This window comes from Zootoca vivipara, chromosome 14 (genome assembly GCF_963506605.1).
Source record: "Zootoca vivipara chromosome 14, rZooViv1.1, whole genome shotgun sequence".
In the NCBI taxonomy this organism is placed as follows: Eukaryota; Metazoa; Chordata; class Lepidosauria; order Squamata; family Lacertidae; genus Zootoca; species Zootoca vivipara.
In genome coordinates this window covers 32,941,347-32,960,740 of record NC_083289.1, presented here as the reverse complement: position 1 = coordinate 32,960,740, position 19,394 = coordinate 32,941,347, and the positions used below count along the sequence as shown (strand labels likewise).

General features: G+C 43.7%; 1 protein-coding gene across 1 annotated transcript in view; it reads left to right on the top strand.

Moving 5' to 3' along the window:
• RBFOX1 (RNA binding fox-1 homolog 1) overlaps window positions 1–19,394 on the top strand; it is a 158,773-nt gene that overhangs the window by 77,852 nt on the left and 61,527 nt on the right. Inside the window, exon 8 of the mRNA XM_035132149.2 lies at window positions 11,283–11,415. Coding sequence (XP_034988040.1) covers window positions 11,283–11,415 — 133 coding nt within the window. The remainder of the gene's footprint in view (window positions 1–11,282; window positions 11,416–19,394) is intronic.

Sequence of the window (19,394 nt, the reverse complement as noted above, 5' to 3'; positions counted from 1 at the left end):
TGTTTTACCAGGAAGTGCAACTCCCTCAACCCAACCTCCCTTAGGTTTCTCAAGCCAAGCTAGGACAGGAAAGATTTGTTCTGTGCACACTTCTCTAAAAGCATCCAAAAAATAATTTCAGCAAATCTACTCATGGAGATCCAGAGATTCCAGAAGTCTTACTCTGCATCTGATATGGATGGCCTAAATCTCATCAATGGGCCAGAGATAACTAGAAGCACTTTGTTGACCACGGACAGATGAATGAGTTGGAAGACTCAACGAGGAAAGGTTATACTGCTGGTTCATAGAAGCAGGTAATATGGTACTCTGGAATTGGAAATGGCACAAAGAACAAAATCTTAGCCAGTGACAACTGTAGAAGAGATTATTGGCACAACAGAAGAATCCTTTAAACCCTATAGATTTATGGGGCAGGGGCAAGGAACTAGCATCTGGCCTGTTTTAACTGTTGTGGGTTGTTTGGTTGTTGTGGGTTACTGTTCATGATATATTGATATACTTCCCTTAGCCAAGATTACCTGCTACAGTGTTGTTTCACAACTTGGGGGGGGGAGCTTTCTTAGCTTTGGCATTCCAGGTGAACTTGCTGCTGACAATGCATCCCAGTTTATAGCATTCCAGTCATCCCAGACTTCTTTCAACTTTTACCATATTATTGCAACCCCACACTAATATCCAGCAAATTTTAGTCTTCCAAAAATAATATCTGAAGATGGAATGACTCATATATTGCTCTTTTAAGCTACAGATAAACATTACTGATAGACCAGCGGAACTGCTACTGCGAAGACAAGTCAGAATCCCCATTTGAACAGCAGATGAGAGTTTCATTCCATAGTGAGCTGACCTGGGAAAGGTGGCCTCTGCAAATGACTAAACTAGTAGAAGTTACGAACACTTCAATAACTGGTGCAATTCTGTGATAGAACTATCCCACTTAGAGTCAGGGGACAGAGTTTATATTGGAAATTATGGGAGAGGGGAAAGCCACATGGCAAACTCCAGTACCTGTGAAAGACAAGGAAGAGAAATGAAACACCCTGGTCATATTCTGTTGAGTCTGAATGTGGCATGTACTTTCCACCCATCACTGAGAATGTACAATCACCAAATTCACAAGCTGTACCTGAAATGCCAACTTCATCTTCTTCTGAACAGTCTTGGAAGCCTGACACCAATGATTGGACACTCAAAATTGCCATTTGCTCCAGTCAAGTTATTTGAAAGCCTTTAGGATTTAGAGAAGAGTGGTTGATTATCTGAACTACCAAAGGTCTCAATAGTGCCAATTTATTTACTGGTGAATAAAAGAAAATAGAAGGGAGAGTTATATGAATAGTTTAGTGGACTTACCTGTGTTTAGGTAGGGTTGGGAATTTCATCTTGCCATTCTGTTTTTGATGGTGAGTTCTTGTTTTGCTTCTTGACTGTTTGTTCTCTATAACAGCTATACAGCGAACTAGAATCATACCGGTAGAATTACAGTGGTGCCTCACAAGACGAATTTAATTCGTTCCACGAGTCAATTTGTTTTGCGAAAAATTCGTCTAGCGAATCGCGGTTTCCCATAGGAATGCATTGAAATTTCTTTTTTTGCCCATAGGAACGCATTAATTAAATTTCAATGCATTCCTATGGGAAACCGTGATTCGCAAAATGATTTTTTCACAAAACGAATTCGTCTTGCGAAAAATTCGTCTTGCAGGGCATTCGTCTTTGAGGTACCACTGTAGAGAGTAAGAAGTCCAACCCTCCACATTGCAGGAACCACAGCTAAATAATTCCTGACAGGTGGCCATCCAACCTCTGTTTTAAAAACTCCATGTGAGCACCACCTTCTGATGCGCAATATTGTTAAATGAGGGAGAGATTTATTTATCAAAACAAAGTCAAGTTAGAACAAAAATAGAAAGATATGACGTGTAGACTATGGCAAAACAATAAGCAACAGCTACAAATAGAGATATACAAATATCTAAAGTAGCGAGGACAGGGTGTTTCAAATCCATTCAAGGGTTATGAATGTAAGAAGGCATCATGTTGCATTCTTCCCTGTATTTGCTACCTGCAGAACTATTTCCCTTTCATTGCAGTTCGTCTTCTGCCAAAAACTACATTATTTGTTTCTCTGTTTTCTGTGGCAATGTTATGTAATTTACATAATGCCTTATGTAATCCACCCAATGCCTTATCTGCTAAAAGTTGTGACTATTTGCTATGAGGGAGGCAAAACCGCCAAACAGGGCCAATTCCTTCCCAGTTCTGAATACGGGAACCATTAATGCACCATAAGAAGGTCAAATACTGAGTGCAAGGAAGAAAAAGGTTAACATACAAAATAACCACAGCGTAAAGGGCAGGAGGGCGGGTTGTTCTTCAGCCAACTGTGGTCCCTAACTTGGGTGTAGCTGGCCTTTAGAGTGGGGCCCTCTGGCCATCTGATTGGCCAATTTGCAGTCTAGGGAATGGCAGACTATCCTGCCATTCTTTGCAGCATCCAAGGGAATTCCCCAACTGCCAGCCACACAATGAGGAGGACTTTTGCTCCGTGGAGCTGAGGTCCTGTTGTGACAGGCTGCAACTGCTGCCCATCTGGGGACTGGATAAATGGCCATTTCCAGAGCTTTGATCATCTTGGTTGCCCTCCTCCTTCACAGAACTGAACTCAGTATTCCAAGTGTGGTCTGAACGAGACAGAATAGAGCAATACTATTACTTCCTTGGATCTGGACACTATACTTCTGTTGATGCAGCCTAGAATAGCACACCAGTGTGGTGTAGTGGTTAAGAGCGGTAGACTCCTAATCTGGGGAACCGGGTTCGCGTCTCCGCTCCTCCACATGCAGCTGCTGGGTGACCTTGGGCTAGTCACACTTCTCTGAAATCTCTCAGCCCCACTCACCTCACAGAGTGTTTGTTGTGGGGGAGGAAGGGAAAGGAGATTGTGAGCCGCTTTGAGACTCCTTCGGGTAGTAATAAAGCGGGATATCAAATCCAAACTCTTCTTCTTCATTAACATTTCTTGCTGCTGCATCACACTGTTGACTCATGTTAGGTTTGTGGTCTACTAAGACCCCTGGATCCTTTCCGCATGTATTAGTGGCAAGCCAGTTGTCCCCTACAGTGGGGTAGCTTTGGGGGGGGGCTTTGCCCCAGGTGCACAATTGGGGGATGACGACGAACCAGGTGCCCCCCCCACAGAGATCTCTGTTGCTTGCCCTCCATGCCCACCCTTGCTCAGCATGCAAGCACCCACCTGAGGGTGGCTAGGGAGTGGAGGGTGCAGAGTACCCTCTGTGCCCTGTTTCTGCCTGATACATGAGTGTCTGCCTGGCGATGGCTGAGGCAAGGGCTGGACGAGCTTGCTCCACACCCGCCTGGGGCAGATGCACCCATCCTGGGCACCAGCAAACAGCGTTACGTCCTGCTCCCCTAGCTTATATCTGTGCAGATGGTTTTTCCCTTCTAAGTGTAGAACCTGGCATATGTTTCTATAGCAAAATTAAAATTAATTCATAGCATTTCTTTATGACTTGAAGAAAAATATATAATTTGTTCATACTTTGGGAATAATGTGCAGGCGGGAGGGGGTAAGACACTCTTACACACTGTAAGATAGCTTTAGGCTGAGCCAATGAGGGAGAACATATTTGGACATTGAGTTCTGTACAGCAAACACTTCCACTTTCCCAATTTTTATACCTATCTCCAGATGTTTAACTGTGTGAAAAGTGAATGAAATGCAACATTTGCAAGCAGAAATATTGGTGATGCCGTCTCTTTGGATAAATGTTATCTATAATTTGAAAAGGGAGGTTGGTTAGATTGAAAATAGTTCTGGGCCTTAGAGACAAGTTATTCAGAAGATGAACCTTGCATAATGGGGCAGAAGGGTGGTGTGCAGATTTAGAAATTCTTCTTCTTCTTCTTCTTCTTCTTCTTCTTCTTCTTCTTCTTCTTCTTCTTCTTCTTCTTCTTCTTCTTCTTCTCTCTTTCCCCCTCCCCTCCCTCTCAGAAACACACATACATATTAAGGCTGCATGCATATAGTTCATTAGGGTGCTGGTAACTGTAGCTCTGTGAGAGGTAAACTACAGCTCCCATGATTATTTTTGGTGTGAATGTGCTGTAAATGTGCTCTGGATGTATAATGTTTACAGCCTAATGTCAACTTATTAATATTTGCAGTTTATCTAATTTCTAAATTTCAATTACCTGCTTTATATAGCTCCATTCTATATTCTGTTATTCCTGTTCTATAACATGTGCCCATGTGCTGGGGGAAATGTTAAATCCCAGAGGGTTTTAACAGCTAACTGATAAATTCAAGGGTTCAGGATCCATTGTGCTGTCTATCTGAATGTAGCATTTTGGGAGAATGTCAATATTTTGACCAGGGATGCCTAAACATAAAAAGTCTTTAGCAGGTTCCAGAAACAATATAACAAAGGCACCTGCTTGATATCAATGGGTGATGCCACACTGAAGGGTCAATTCCATACCAGCCCCTACACTGATGTTCAGCCCTCCCAACAGCCCAAGGACTCTGCAAGAGCAGTTACCACCCCACAATTAGGGTTTCTAATCTATTACCACCATGCCTCAAGTCCTATGGCACATAAATGCAAATCAAGCAATGTGTTCTTCTTACACAGCTGTATTAACAACTAAAAACATACACACTTAAAGTCCCTTGCAGAAGAGAGACGTGTTCTTTTTAATTTAAATAGATTTGTTCTGCCTTTGAACAAAGAAGCAATGAGCTATCTCACACAGTTTCTAACCTCCTCCTTTTGTCATCTGCTGTTTCTTTCTCTTTTTTCTTCTTTTTTAAATTTGCTAGAGATTTCACACTTGACTACCTAGCATTCATGCCGAGCCAGAATGGGATGATGTTCTCTTAGCTTGTCTGTATCCAGATGGGCCCGACTGTATTTTGCTCAGCATTTTGCAATTCTGTGATATTATTACAGCCACTCTGAAAATTAACTAAGAGCAGAAAATTATAGTTCTGTGGCCCAAGCTTAAGCATTCTGATAAGCTTGTAGCTGAGGCTGGGGTGGGAGAGTCAAGAGAGATGGGGCATAAACAGCTAGTCATGCTGTCCCATGGACCCCAGTGATGATTTGCGAAATTCCCTTTGTGAATTCTGAGCAGAACCCATACTGTTGAGTTATTTTTTGTCCTTTGTTCCTGGTATATATATATATAAAGCTCAGTGTTCAATCGTGATGTGAGAATCATTTTCTGTTCTGCCCTGATATTTGTCACATGCAGCACAGAGTCTGTTTTGCTGCAGTTCATCTTCCATCAAAAGCTACATTCTTTAGGGTTTTATTTATTATTACATTTATATCATTCCTTCTGTCCAAGGAGCTTAAGGTGCCGTACATAGTTACGATCTCGTTGGCAGCACTACCCTCTCCGTGCAGTGGCTATAGCTAAGGTGTAATGAACAAGCTTATGCAGACAACAATCCGGCTTAGAAACAGCCAGAACTTTTTTGATTCCAGATGTAGGTGGATTTTGGCTTAGGCATTGGGTGTATGTCTATCATAGCCTCCTGCCAGAGGGTTGAAACTGTTGAGAGGGTCATGCCCAGGATTATGGCCAAGAAGCAAAGGATGCAACGTCGCTGCATAGATGTACTATATAAAGGGTGAGGAGCCTCAGGTTCATGAATATGACCCCTAGGCCTCTCTGGTTGGCCCTCAGGACTCTTCCCAGACCATGCACCACACTGATCCTGTTTCACACCTTGTTTTCCTTTTTGCTTGTCTGCAATGTGTCTTTGAGTTCTGATGTCTTGGATGGAGGATATAACAGGAGATGTGAATATGTGTAGAAACTAGCCTACTGTAAAAATATGAAAAGTACATCCATTGCTCTGCTCAGTTTTGCCTCTGGCCCTGCCCGGCCCTGCCATTGGGGCATCAGAAGGCTGCGCACAAGGGAATGCCACACTTGGGTGGAAAAATGCCTTTGCATAAATGATTTTTTAGAAAAAATTTAGCCTACTCAATGTCTGAATTAAGAAGGTCCCTGGTGATCCGTGGTCTATTTCACATATTCCATTTTAGCTTGAAGCAAACCTTATCCATGAAAATGCTCCCAGCCCCAGAACGCTGGGGCTAATAATGCCTTTGACTTTTACCTTTGACTTTCCATAATTCATGCTACCATTCAATTGGTTTTGTGCATTTAAAAAAAAAACTATCTTCCCTTTTAAAAAAGAAAGAGAAAAAAAGTTAATTAATCAGGGCTGTGTCAATTTCCTTGTGCCCTGTCAATTTGGGGCAAGGTAATTAATCACTAATCATCACCCCGTCAGCAGCAAGCAAAGGGACAATTCGCAAGCCATTTATCATCCCTTTGAAAAATAAATGGCAGACGCCACCACACAGCAAATACATCTTGTCTTTCATAATATTTTATCGACACTTTTGCATGTTGTAATAGACTTCAGCAACAAGCAGCTGTAGTTCAATGCAATATGAATATTAAAGGAACAAATGGGAACAGATTTATAGGCTATTGCTTTTCTGTTATGTCAGTTCGGAGATTACACCAAGCAAATGAACAGTGAAAAATTACTCTTCCGTGTGGGGAATGGTGATTAAACTTGTACATTAATTAGAGATTTTGTGTGTTTGTGTGTGTGCGTGAGTGCGTGTGTTTTTCTTTTCAATGAATTTCAAATTAGAATGGCCTGTAAGAAAGTGTTTGTCCAAAATTCGTTAAACAACCCTGTTTAATATCGATGTGGAGTTTAGAACAATGGCAAATTAATGACTGTTTCAGTAATCCTGAAAAACATGGAAAAGGGAAATAGAAGAAAGCATGCTTCTACTCAATTAAGACAGCAGGAAATCAACAAAAATATACAGGATCCGTGAAAGATTGGGATTGGTTCCTGCGTACAAGTACTTCGTTTAATTTGCCTGCAATCGATCAGTGACCACCGTTTTGCATGTGAATCTTCATCATTTGATGATGGAAGCATTATGCTGCATGTGTGCATGGGCCATTAAAGAAAGTGTAGAACACACACAAACACGCACACACCAAGCAAAAAATAATTTGAAGGGCCTATATTTTGCTGAATGCTGCCCATACTTTTGTCAAATAGCAGGCCCAAATTCAGTGGAAATCACTTCCCTACTCTAGCGTTGCTACCTGTCCCTAGACAAATGTGATCATCCTTTTGTGGGGAGGGGAGAAAAGTGTCCCCTGTCCTGTTTGGACTCCAAACGGGATACCTTTTTTCATGCATTTGAGCTCCTCCTCCTCCTCAAAACTGTTCAGGCAGAGGGTGGTTCCAGTGGGAGGAGGAGAGCAAGAGTCTGAGGAGGAGTTTACGTGGGCATAAGGTGGGTCCATGAAGAGGAGAGCCAAGAGTTATCACGGGATGCGGGCAGAGCGTTGGGTGGGGCTTGGAGGAGGAGCATGTGAGGGATTTTGCATTTGCAAAGGGTGGGACACGAAGGGCAAGAGAGGGGTTTTGCAGTGCATGGGCCGGCTATGGTGGAGTCTCAGGTTTTGTGTGGGCGGCAGGTGGACTACAACTCCCATCACCCCTGACCACTGGTCCTGCTAATTAGGGATTATGGGGGTTGTAGTCCAACAACATCTGGGCACACAAGGTTGAGAAAGGCTGCTCTAGATGCTGCCAGGATCATATGCAGCACCCACAAATGATTAGAACTATGGAAAATGATGTCCCCATGGATGCATGGGAACTTGGGTGCTATCTGGGGCCCAAATGAATTAGGCCCCAAATATCTGAAAGACTGTATCCTTCCCTACAGCACTTCTCAGGTATTAAGTTCAACAGAGAGGGTCTTATTGTACTCTTGGTAGTTCCACTGCCCCCAGAGGTTGGGGAGGGGGGTCCTAGGAGAGGACATTCTCTCTGGACCCCATAAGTTGTGGACTTTCCTCCCCACAAAAGTGCATCCAGAATCTTCATTGCACAACTTATCATATGCTGAAGACATACCTCTGTACTCTGGTGTTGATATATTTAGTTCTTGATATATTTAGTTCTGATTGTAACATCTGGGTGCCACAGTTAGAGTTGGATAGGGTTGCCGTATGTCCAGAATTTCCTGGACATACCTAGAATACTACATTCAGAAGCAGTGTCTGGGCAGAAATCAGCAAAATGCCCGGGAAAATCCAGACATATGGCAATCCACGTCAGCAGTATTTTTGCCTCTTTTCCTTAAAAATAGCCCAAAAATGTCATTTTTTGTGGTTTTGTCAACAACTGCCGTGTCCAGATTTTCACTTCTGGAAACAGAGTTGGACAAATCTGTCAATTTTGGTTTCTCATTTTTAAAACCCTAAATTCCATTCTCTATTCATAGCAGCAATTGTAGTAGTAGCAGTAGCAGCAGCAGCAGCAGCAGCAGCAGCAGCAGCAGCAGCAGCAGCAGCAGTAGTTGTCGTTTTTTTTTTAAAAAAAAACCTCATGGCATTTTTTCAGCATTTTAATGCAAATTTCTCCATATGCACACCCATCATTTTTACCAACATAAACACTTTTGCAAGCAAATTTCCTAAATATAATCTAGTCTGTACGCAACTTTCTCTAATGAAGAAAATGTATGCTTACATTGGTTTGAAAACTAGATCACAAAATTCAGAGAAGTGCAGATTTCAAAGGCTAGTTGTGTTTTGGTTACCTTATTGATTCTAGAAATGCAAGCTAGGTGGTTTCTCACTAAAAAGCAAAGGAAATGGGATTTCTCCTTCATCAAACCCATAGGTTCCCCATCCTTCCCTTGCAGACTTAAGTTACATGCTTTCCTGAAGGAAGTATCACAAGACTCATGATGGGAAGTTGTCACAGCGGCTGATGCATGGGGAGAAGAGAGGCAGAATAATGAGAAGAGAGATTCATTCATCCATTTTGACGGCGCACCTTTCTTTTGGCATATGGCGCTCTTATGCAAATCCAAATTAGAGCTGGGATGCAAGGAATAATTGGCCATTAAAAGGGCTGTATGTTTTTATGGCTTTGATGGGGAAATCTGCCCCCCTGTTGGGTTTTGCATCTGCGACTTTGTCATCTATCCCTGAGCTTCAAAACTTAAATATACAGTTTATAATACCCATCTCATCTAGGGGAATTTCTGATGTTGAGCGATGAACACACTTCGTTTTCCATTTTGGGCTCCCCCGTCAAACTTATGTGTGTTAAAATATGCCATCCGATAGCCTTCCACACAAATTTTATCTCATTTAATAAGAAAATGAATGGGAATAAAATTAGCTATTTATTAATATCACTTGGGATGAATTGGTGTTTGTTTGGAGTTCAGGTGTGAGCACAGTGGTAAGCTCTCCTTTTGTGAAATACTCAATGGCCACATTCATACCATACATTTAAAGCACTATGATGCCATTTTAAACAGTCAGGATTTCTTCAAAAGAATTCTGGGAAGTAGTTTGTTAAGGGAGTTGTTAGAGGACCCCTAATTCCATCACAGAGCTACAATTCCCAGAGTTCCTTGTGAAGACTGTAGCTCTGGGACAGGAGTAGGGGGTCTCTGAAACTATGCTCATCACCTTTAACAAACTATAGCTCCCAGAATTATTTGGGGGGAAGCCATGATTGTTTAAAGTGGAATCATAGTGCTTTAAATGTCTGTTGTGAGTGTGGTTGGTTAATAGGTCTTTGTTGCAAAGCCCAGTCTCCACTGGCTTCTTCAAACTCTGCGCTTCTTCTGCCCTGCCAGTTTCAGTGGCCACAAACCACCACTTTGCAGGGCCACATGTTATCCACCCCTGTTCTAACTCATGTAGAGCAGCAGTACCTCTGCTAAAAATGGGTGAATGTTTATTTTGGTTTCTCTCAGTTTGTCACCATCCCCCCCCCATTTTAAATTTTAAATTCAGTTCAGCAGTTTTAAAGCACTTTGCAATATATAAAGCATGGGAGCGGAGGACTTATGAAAAGTTATGAGTGTTTTGGAGCATATTTCTCCTAATATACACATTTTCTGAAAGCCATTTCCCTAAAATGATTTTTGTATCTTTTTTGGGGTGGGGTGGGGTTGGTATATGCATATAAATTCAGAGGAGTGCAAATTTTTCAGGATAGGATTATTGTATTTCTGTTTGAGCATAGTTTCTAGAAGTGTGAATTTGAATGAGAAGGGGGGGGGAGCATATTGCTCCCTCATCCCTAGTTCCTGCTACAACAGAAGTTCTTTAAGAGAGCCTAACTTGATATAACTGAGGTTTCCCCCCCCCCCACACACACACACACTTTATGACCTCGGGTACATTCAGCTGTGGGGAATCTGTCCCATTTTCTAATTTCCTTTCACATTGGAGCACCTGTTTTGTTATATAATTGTGTCTTATGGACCGATGTAACAGAATCACACTAAGATTCTTTCACAAAAGTGGGTGTGGTATGGCACAAGGACGAATGCCATCCAACAATATTGCTGCCTCCTCATCCTTTCCACACAGTCCTGCTGCTGTCCCCCCCCCCCATATTTCCTCCGTGAAAACAGCAGGAAAGAACTGTATGCTGGTGTACCGCCCCTGATTTTGTCACTTTATTCTTGTGATTATCTGGGTTAAGGGGGCTGCAAATGGATACCCCTCCCCCCCTGCCTAGAATCAAATAAAATGGAAATGTTCTCTATTCCATTAGTTTTCCAAAAGTGACTTTTACATCATGTGAAAGATCAAATGTAACACAGAAGTTAAGAGATAGGGAAGTGCTGGGAAAATGGAATAAACTTCCTCGCAAATGCAGCTCTGGTCTCATCCCTCTAAGCAAGCACCAGTTGGGAGATTTATATACCCGTATATTCCGGCGTATAAGACGACTGGGCGTATAAGACGACCCCCAACTTTTGAGAAGATTTTCCTGGGTTAAAAAGTAGTCTTATACGCAGGAATATACTGTAAGTGTGCATCTAGGAACCTGGCAAGCTGCCTTATACTGAATCAGACCCATTGGTAGCTCAGTGTTCTCCACTGAGTGATAGTGGCTCTCCATGGGTTTCAGGTAGGGAGTCTTTCCTAGTTCTATCTGGAGATGCTTGGAATTGAACCTGGGACTTTCTGCATGCAAGGCAGATGCTCTAACCACAGGCCCTCCAGTCCTGAATGAGCTAAGGCTCTTTCTTTTTTTGGTGACACAGAACTGAAGGATGGATGTTCTTGCATTGCAGGGGGTTGGACCAGTTGACCCTTGGCGTTCCTTCCAACTCGTATGTTTATTCTCTCTCTTTCTGATTTGCCTTTCCCTCCAGTGCCGGGTTTCCCATACCCTGCCGCTACTGCTGCCGCCGCGTACAGAGGAGCACATCTCAGAGGCAGAGGCCGCACCGTCTACAACACATTTCGTGCTGCAGCACCCCCTCCTCCCATCCCGGCTTATGGCGGGTAAGTAGACCCTTGGGACTCCTTTTGGCCATTGGTGCTGCCTTCTCCTGCCCTCCACTGCCACCTCCCCGGAAAAGGAGAGAGAGAGAAGCAACTGAGCATTTGAGAGTGCTATGCATGATGATGCCATCTCTCTCCACACACACACACACACACACACACACACACCACGCAGCATGCCACCCATCTCTGTTGCCTGAAGTGGAGCACCTTGCGCACAGGGCTGACAAATGATAGTAATTTGCACTGTCATGGTTGGGAGCTTTAAAGCATTTTGCGCGTCCCATGTTGTTATGTAAATTCCCCCTGAGAAGGAACGCTGGTGGGGGGAAAAAGAGAAAGAGAAGGAAAGGAAAGGGGAAACTCACAGAGGTAGAGATGTATTTTTGGATGATTGCAAACATCTGGTTAGTGAGAAGGTTGAATAACACTTTAAATCTCTCTCTCTCTTTTTTTGCGGGGCGGAGGGGTGGAATCCACTGAAGTATAAGTTGACTCACAACCCTAAGGGTTTTGATTTATTATTAGTGGTTTTGATATTAGCAGCAAAATGACAGCTGAGGTTGTGTGTGTGTGTGTGTGTGTGTGTGTGTGTGTGTGTGTGCAGAGTTTGTATCCTGCAAAAGATCTGGGCATGGGGAAAGGGCAATACAGTGGTACCTCGAGTTAAGTACTTAATTGGTTCCAGAAGTCCGTACTTAACCTGAAGCGTACTTTACTTGAAGCGAACCTTCCCATTGAAAGTAATGGAAAGCGGATTAATCCGTTCCAGACGATGAAAAACACCCCCTAAAACAGCAACTTAGTACGAATTTTACTGTCTAACGAGACCATTGAGCCATAAAATGAAGTCAATAATCAATGTACTGTACTATAAAATAAAATAAATAAGACAGTATTGTAGATGAAAAAATAACATTTTTTCCCCTTATGTCCACTGATGATAGTCAGTTTGGATGGGGGGCTTTTATCTATTTCTGCAGCCACACAATCAACCAGTAGCTGAACTGGGTTCCACACAGTCACAAAAACAAGTCACAAAAATGAAGTCACAAGCCAAAGTCACAAAAGCGACAAAAAACAACAACCCTCCAAATACAGAGGTACCTCGGGTTAAGTACTTAATTGGTTCCGGGGTGCCATTCACACTCCCAAAAGTACTTAATCTGAGCGGCAATAGTGCGTGAAGCGCCGATAGAGCGCTTCTGTGCATGCACGAATATCGCTTCTGCGCATATGCACACGGGTCTGCAGAGTACTTAAACTGAAAGTACTCAAACCGAAGCGTACTTAAACCGAGGTATGACTGTAGATCCCAACAAGCAGACACACCCACTGTTAGGGATGCAGGAGGCAAATTTTACGCATAGTCTTCAAAAGTAACATTCAATTTTATCCCATTTAAGTGGATCAGAGGACAATAGACCTGCTCCCAGACTTTGATAATTGAGGCTACTTTTACCCATCTGGTCCCACTCTGTGTTCTGGTTCTTGGTCACGGTAGAGTGTGACAGAATGTTGGGACCTATTTACATAGAGCTACAAGCCCTCCTCACTCATTAGTGGTGTTAAGAGGGGAAACAATTTGGATGGCTTCAAAATACGGTTAGACAAATTCTTGGGGGATAGAGCTATTAATGGCTACGTTTTGGGTAAATTCTGGGCATCTCTCCACAAAGGTGGGAGCAGTACACGTCTCAAGCCCTGGAGAGCCACTGTCAGTCACTGTCAGTTAGATGGGTATCTTATCCGACTCAGTATAAGACAGCTTCTGGGAAGAGTCATAGCTCAGTGGTAGAGCATCTGCTTTGAATTCAGAAGGTCCCAGGTTCAACTCCCAGCATATCCAGGTAAGGTTAGGAATATCTTCTGCCTGAAACCTTAGAGAACCACTGCCAGTCAATGGGGACATTGTTAAGGTACATGGCCCCTTGGTCTGACTCAGGATGAGGCATCACCCTCTGCTCCTAAGGAAGAAATTTAGTGGAAAGGATCCAGCTGCATCCCCACCATTGCATTTTATCTGCAGTTCATGACAGCTACTCCTGGGTTCAGCGAAAGCTGGAAGGTCAATGTTCTAAGCTTCGCAGTCAGCTTTCAAACGTAGGAAAAGCTACTTCCTACAGAAGTTTGATTTGAACTCAAAAGTAGCTGTCACAAGCACTGGCAGAGGAAGGGGAGTGTGGTGGGTGCGTTCTGGCCCGGATGTCACCCCTGAGGGGGGGGTGACATTGCCCCCCGCCCCCCAGGACGCTACCCCTGCTGCTCTTGGCAGCACCCCCTTGGGATGCTAGCCCCATCACCGCAGGCGGCTAGCCCCACCCCTGGGTGCACAGCATGTGCACCGCTCTGGGTGCCGGAGAATCTAGTCACAAGCCTCTGGTCACAAGCAGTGTGTAGGTGACTGGGGAGGAAGAGGAATACAGGAGCATAGTAAGCTGCCTTATACGGAGTCTGACCACAGGTCCATCTAGATCAATATTGTTTACACTGACTGGCAGCTGCTCTCCAATATTTTAAGTAGGAGCCTCTCCCAAGCCCACCTGGAGATGCTGCGGATTGAACCTGGGACCTTCTGCATGCAAAGTGTGTGCTTTATTTACTTATTTATTATTTCTATTATGACTATTATTATTATTTTCTTCATTTCTATAGAATCTTAAAAAATTCAAAGCAATTTACAACACAGCTAAACATCAAATCAAACAATCCAGAACAAATTTTGATTTGGTCTCCTGTATCTCATTTATGATATCTTATTAAGCACCATCAGTATATTTTCTGCTTATCTTCAGAAGGAATAGTGGTGTGAGTTTTTTAAAAATTGACTTAGAGATTTTAAACCTTCCCAACTACCAATTCTTAAAACTTTCTCCTGGCAAAGAAAAAAAAAAGTCGTAATAGTCATCTTGAGATATGGGGAAACCATTTTAGCAAATGGAGAACAGATGGGCGATTACTATACTGAGAAAGCAATATTTGATGGAATGTTGGAAACAGTTGCAAAATATAATTACATAATATACAATATGTTGTTTTCAGAACTTCACACTCCATCACATATTTTCCTCCCTGTTGCAATTTTTCTGTTAACAGTGATAAAGTCTGCATTGCAATTTTGGTTTGGGGCAGCTTCAACATGGGCAGGCATTAAGAATGACTGTGCGAAGTAGTGGGTGCTTAGGACAAGGTGCATTAAGGACACTCCATCTGCAGATTGGATGCCCTCGTAGAAGCAGATGCTATGCTAGACTTCCAGGCAACTACGCCCTTGCAAAATTGTAGAACTACAGTGCTGGGCATGTCAGTTGCACACACGGTAAGAATAATACTTCAGAAAGCATCTGTAATGATGCCCCTAGTTTCAAAAATCTTTTGGTCTCTTTTCTTCCCAACCTTCTTGTTGGGATGAGTGGCCATGGCATTATAGGAAAGCTGAGAGGGAGGTGAAAGTCTATAGTCATAGTTATCTGGACAATGCTGAACCTTGGAAAGAGCTGCCACATGCCTACAGCTTTTCCTTATAGCAAAAATTTAGGGGAAGAGATGTAGCTTATAGGCCATACAGTACTTGGATACAGAGGCTTTCCTGTCTGAAACCTTGGAGAGCTGCTGTCAGTCAGTGTTGACCTTACTGAGCTAGGGGGACCAAAGGTCTGACTTAAGTAGAAAGCACGTTCCTGTGTCCCTGTGTTATAAATTTTTCTAAGTTTTGGTATCTGCTTTGAGAGTTCTCAAAGCGGCTTACAAGCAAGAATAAAAGTGAATTAAACATATATGAAGATCAACAATAAAACACAGGGGAACATCATGAAAGCAGACAGCATAAAAACATATATCTCAGCATCTTTTAAAACTCCCATATGTATCTCCCCACCCTCACCCCATTTCAAGCTGAAAGTCCATCTCATCAGACTTTTATTTTGATTTATTTAAATGCTTTGAAACATGGGTGGAGAAACCTTCCTAAGCCCAAGAGCTGAAGGCCATTCAGTCCTTGGCAATGCTCCAGGGTCCACATGCCAGTTGTGTGTGTGTGTGTGTGTGTGTGGATGCGAAAGTACATGGAACAATGAATATAAGTGTTACCTTTGTATGCCTAGCTATATTCCCCACACTCACACTCACAACCAGCCTTCTCCATCCTCTCTGTCCAGGAAAGCAAGAGGCATCATTAGAATTTAAGGGCATGTTTCAGCCAGGCTGGACTGGGGTGTGACTGGGAATTGGCTATAACCTGGAGTCTGAGGGCTAGATAGAGGCCTGAGGTCCACAATTGGTCCCCCAGGTTTGAAGTTCCACCCATTCCTTATTTATAAGATTTCTTAACAGTTTTCAGGGCTATGTAACAAAAGTATAAATCAGGGGTCAGCAAACTTTTTCAGCAGGGGCCCCCTGTCCACTGTCCCTCAGACCTCGTGGGGGGGACTATACTTTGCGGGGCGGGGGGGGGGGGGGGGGTTGAACAAATTCCTATGCCCCAGAAATAACCCAGAGATGCATTTTAAATAAAAGCACACATTCTACTCATGTAAAAACATGCTGATTCCTGTGCCATCCGCGGGCCGGATTTAGAAGGTGATTGGGCTGGATCCGGCCCCCGGGCCTTAGTTTGCCTACCCATTGATTTAAAACCAACAAATGCACAAAACAAAAAACCCCATAAGACAAAAGACACCCCCACAAAAAATGCTCTAAAATTTACAATGTTTGTGCAAATAAGGTCTTCATCTGGTGCCTCTCCTTTGTGGATGCACCATGTACCTCTGCTAAAGAGGTATTTGCATCAGGGCCTCTGCAGAAGGCCAGAGTCAGCCCTTCACTGCTTTCTTTTGCACTGGTGGCCATATTTCTTGAAACTCCACTCTCAGCTAAGGATGTAAGATGGCATCATTTTCCATCCCGCCCTGCATTTGTTGCATGCATCACTGTTTCCATTCCGCTACAGTTCATCTTCTGCCAAAAACGACATTATTTGTCTTGCTTTATGCTGAGGCACAATGACATAACTTAAATAATTACATTGCTATTATGTGATTCTGCACCATTCATTTCAGTACAAAGGAAAGACAAAGCAAATGTGGAGGCGGCACAATCAGTTAAATGTTATTTGTGAACTAAAAGCATCAGTGAATATATCACCGTAACTGGAATGACATGGCACAAATAAGTGAGCATCAGCAATCTCTACTCCGCTTTTCTTTGGGGTCCAAGATCCTATATTCTGAAGTCCTGACTACTCGAGGCAGAAATGTTCCCCTTCTATCTGAAAAATGTGTTTTCCTGTGGAGAATTCTTAGATATTTTTGTGTGTGTTAGCAGAGCATTGGTGAAAAACTTATCTAAACAATGCATTCAGCCTGGTGATGTTTTGGAGTGTGGTTTCTTTTGGGAAGTCGGGTGGATGAAATTGGATTAAGGCAAGCCAAAAGCATTACATGCAGTTTGGGTTTGTTATTCATATAACTGATGAAGAAAGTAAGGAGGGGAAAACAATTGTCCTAGTTTTTATTCAGGTAATTAATAATCAAATTATCTCTGTATAAATTTACATATAAATAAAAACAATTGTTTTGAGGAAGAGAACTATCAAAATATTTTATTTCACTTTTAGACCACCCTTCATTCCATAAAATGTTCAGCATAACCCCCCAAAAATAAATAAAAAATAAAAAACTTCAAAACATCACTGGAAACAAGCTAACAATGAAATGAACAACCCCATTCCCCCCCCCCGTGTGTGTTTGTGTGTGTCCTAGCAACTCAAGTTGCTTGCATATAAGGAGAGCTCTTGGGTGGGGACTCATACCATTGTCGCTTACCCTTGCTCACACCTTCCCAGATACTGAGAGGCTTACATTGTCTTAAGTTTCATGGTGGGAGATGTAACAACAAAAACAAACATATAGCAGGCTAAAAGTTAGCCACATCTGATCTAAGTGACATTATACGCTACTAGCTCCAAAATGGGTTTCCTTGATTCCACACTAATTTCTGCCCTGATTGGTGACCATTGTCAGGAGCATACCTGCCAAGTCTCCTGCTGAAAAATGCAGGATCAGCAGCGGCGCAGCCCCGGAAGTTGCGTAGAAGCAACTTCCGGGGCCGCTCTACCCATGTGTGAGCACCGGAAATAGGGCAGAGCGGCACCGGAAGTCACTTCTACGCATGCCCGGCAGCCATCTTGGTGGTGGCTGCATGGCAGTGGCCATCTTGGTGATGGCCACCGCCATGCGGCTACCACCAAGATGGCCGCCGGGCATGCGTAGAAGCGACTTCCAGTGCCGCTCTGCCCTATTTCCGGTGCCCACACATGGGCAGAGCAGCACCCAAAATGGAGGCTCCTTGGCAGGTAGGAAATCCGGGGGATTTCTGGGATTTTTCTCCATTCGGGAGAACAGCGGGAAACGGATTAAAATCCGGGGGTTTCCCGCGAAAAATGGGATACTTGGCAGCTAAGGTCAGGAGAGGGAGAAGGAGACTGCAATGCTCTTGATTCTCCTTGACCTCTCAGCAGCTTTTGATACTGTTGGCTGTGATGTCTTCCTGAACCACCCTAAGACTGGTTGTTGGGGCAACTGTGTAGCAGTTATTCCAATCCTAGCTACAGTGGTGCTTTCAGAGAATGGCACCGAGTGATTTCTGCCTCGGCTCTGACTTGTGGGGTTCCAGAGTGTTTGGCCTTGTCTCAAATTACAGTGGTGCCCTATGTGATGCCAAAATTCAGTGCCCCCTCCCGCCTCTCACACTCCATTCTAGATAATAGTTGTGGCGTCCCCGAGGCTCTGCACCCAGTGCAAACTGGCCACACTCCCCTAAATCCACCTCTGGTGGCACCCAGTTTTAGATCTCTGTGCCATCTGAATCAAGAGAATGGACCACAGGTGCTCATTTTGAATGCATTGTTGTTTTTTAATTTTGAACTGTGTATATTGCTGCCTGGCGCCTTTTGGTGATGAGTGAATTATAAATACTTCAGAGATATAAATAATACACAATTCATAGGACCATCACAAATAAGTTTGCACTAGTTTCAGAGCTAAGCTGGATATGATGGCAGAATGTGGGATTAAGATGATAGGCTCAGAGTAGGTGCTTTGAAATTAATGGAGCTAAGTAAGTTGTGTCTGAGTATGAGTATGAGTAACATTTTGTACAACCCGGAGGCATATGAAACAGAAGCTACTAAACCCCGCACTGATCTTGTTGTAAAAGCAGCTAAATTTTAGGGAGTGCAGAATTTGGAAGCAGCAGCTCTTGCACCACACAATTGTTACTCAATACCAGGCATCCCCAAACTGCGGCCCTCCAGATGTTTTGGCCTACAATTCCCATGATCCCTAGCTAAGAGGGCCAGTGGTCAGTGATGGTGGGAATTGTAGTCCAAAACATCTGAAGGGTCGAAGTTTGGGGATGCCTGCTCAATACTCTTGCTGCAGAATACTATTATTACAAATGTAGGTAAATATTAGAGAAGATGGTATATTGGCATGGCAGCTGCCAAGTCATATTACACAACACACTTCTCCTGTTCCAAATGCAGGTAAATGTTAAGGAGCACATTTTTCCTTATACAGTGGTACCTTGGGTTACAAACGCTTCGGGTTACAGACTCCAGGGGCATAGGGGGTGCTCCGCCCCAGGCAGCATGATCCCGAGGGCGCCATCGCTGCTGCCTCCCCACCCACGCTGGCCGCCCCGCCCCCGCAGGCGACAGTCCCTTACGGGTGGTGCGCCACTCCCCAAAACGCGTGCCACATCCCTATGGGCAACACACCATGCCCCCAGAATGCGCGCCAGCCCCGCCCCCACCTGCATGAAGCTCCGCCACTGACAGACTTTGCCCCGGGGTGAGAACAGAAACCGTGTGCTGATGGCATGGCGGCAGCAGGAGGCCCCATTAGCGAAAGTGTGCCTCAGGTTAAGAATGGTTTCGGGTTAAGAACGGACCTCTGGAACGAATTAAGTTCATAACCCAA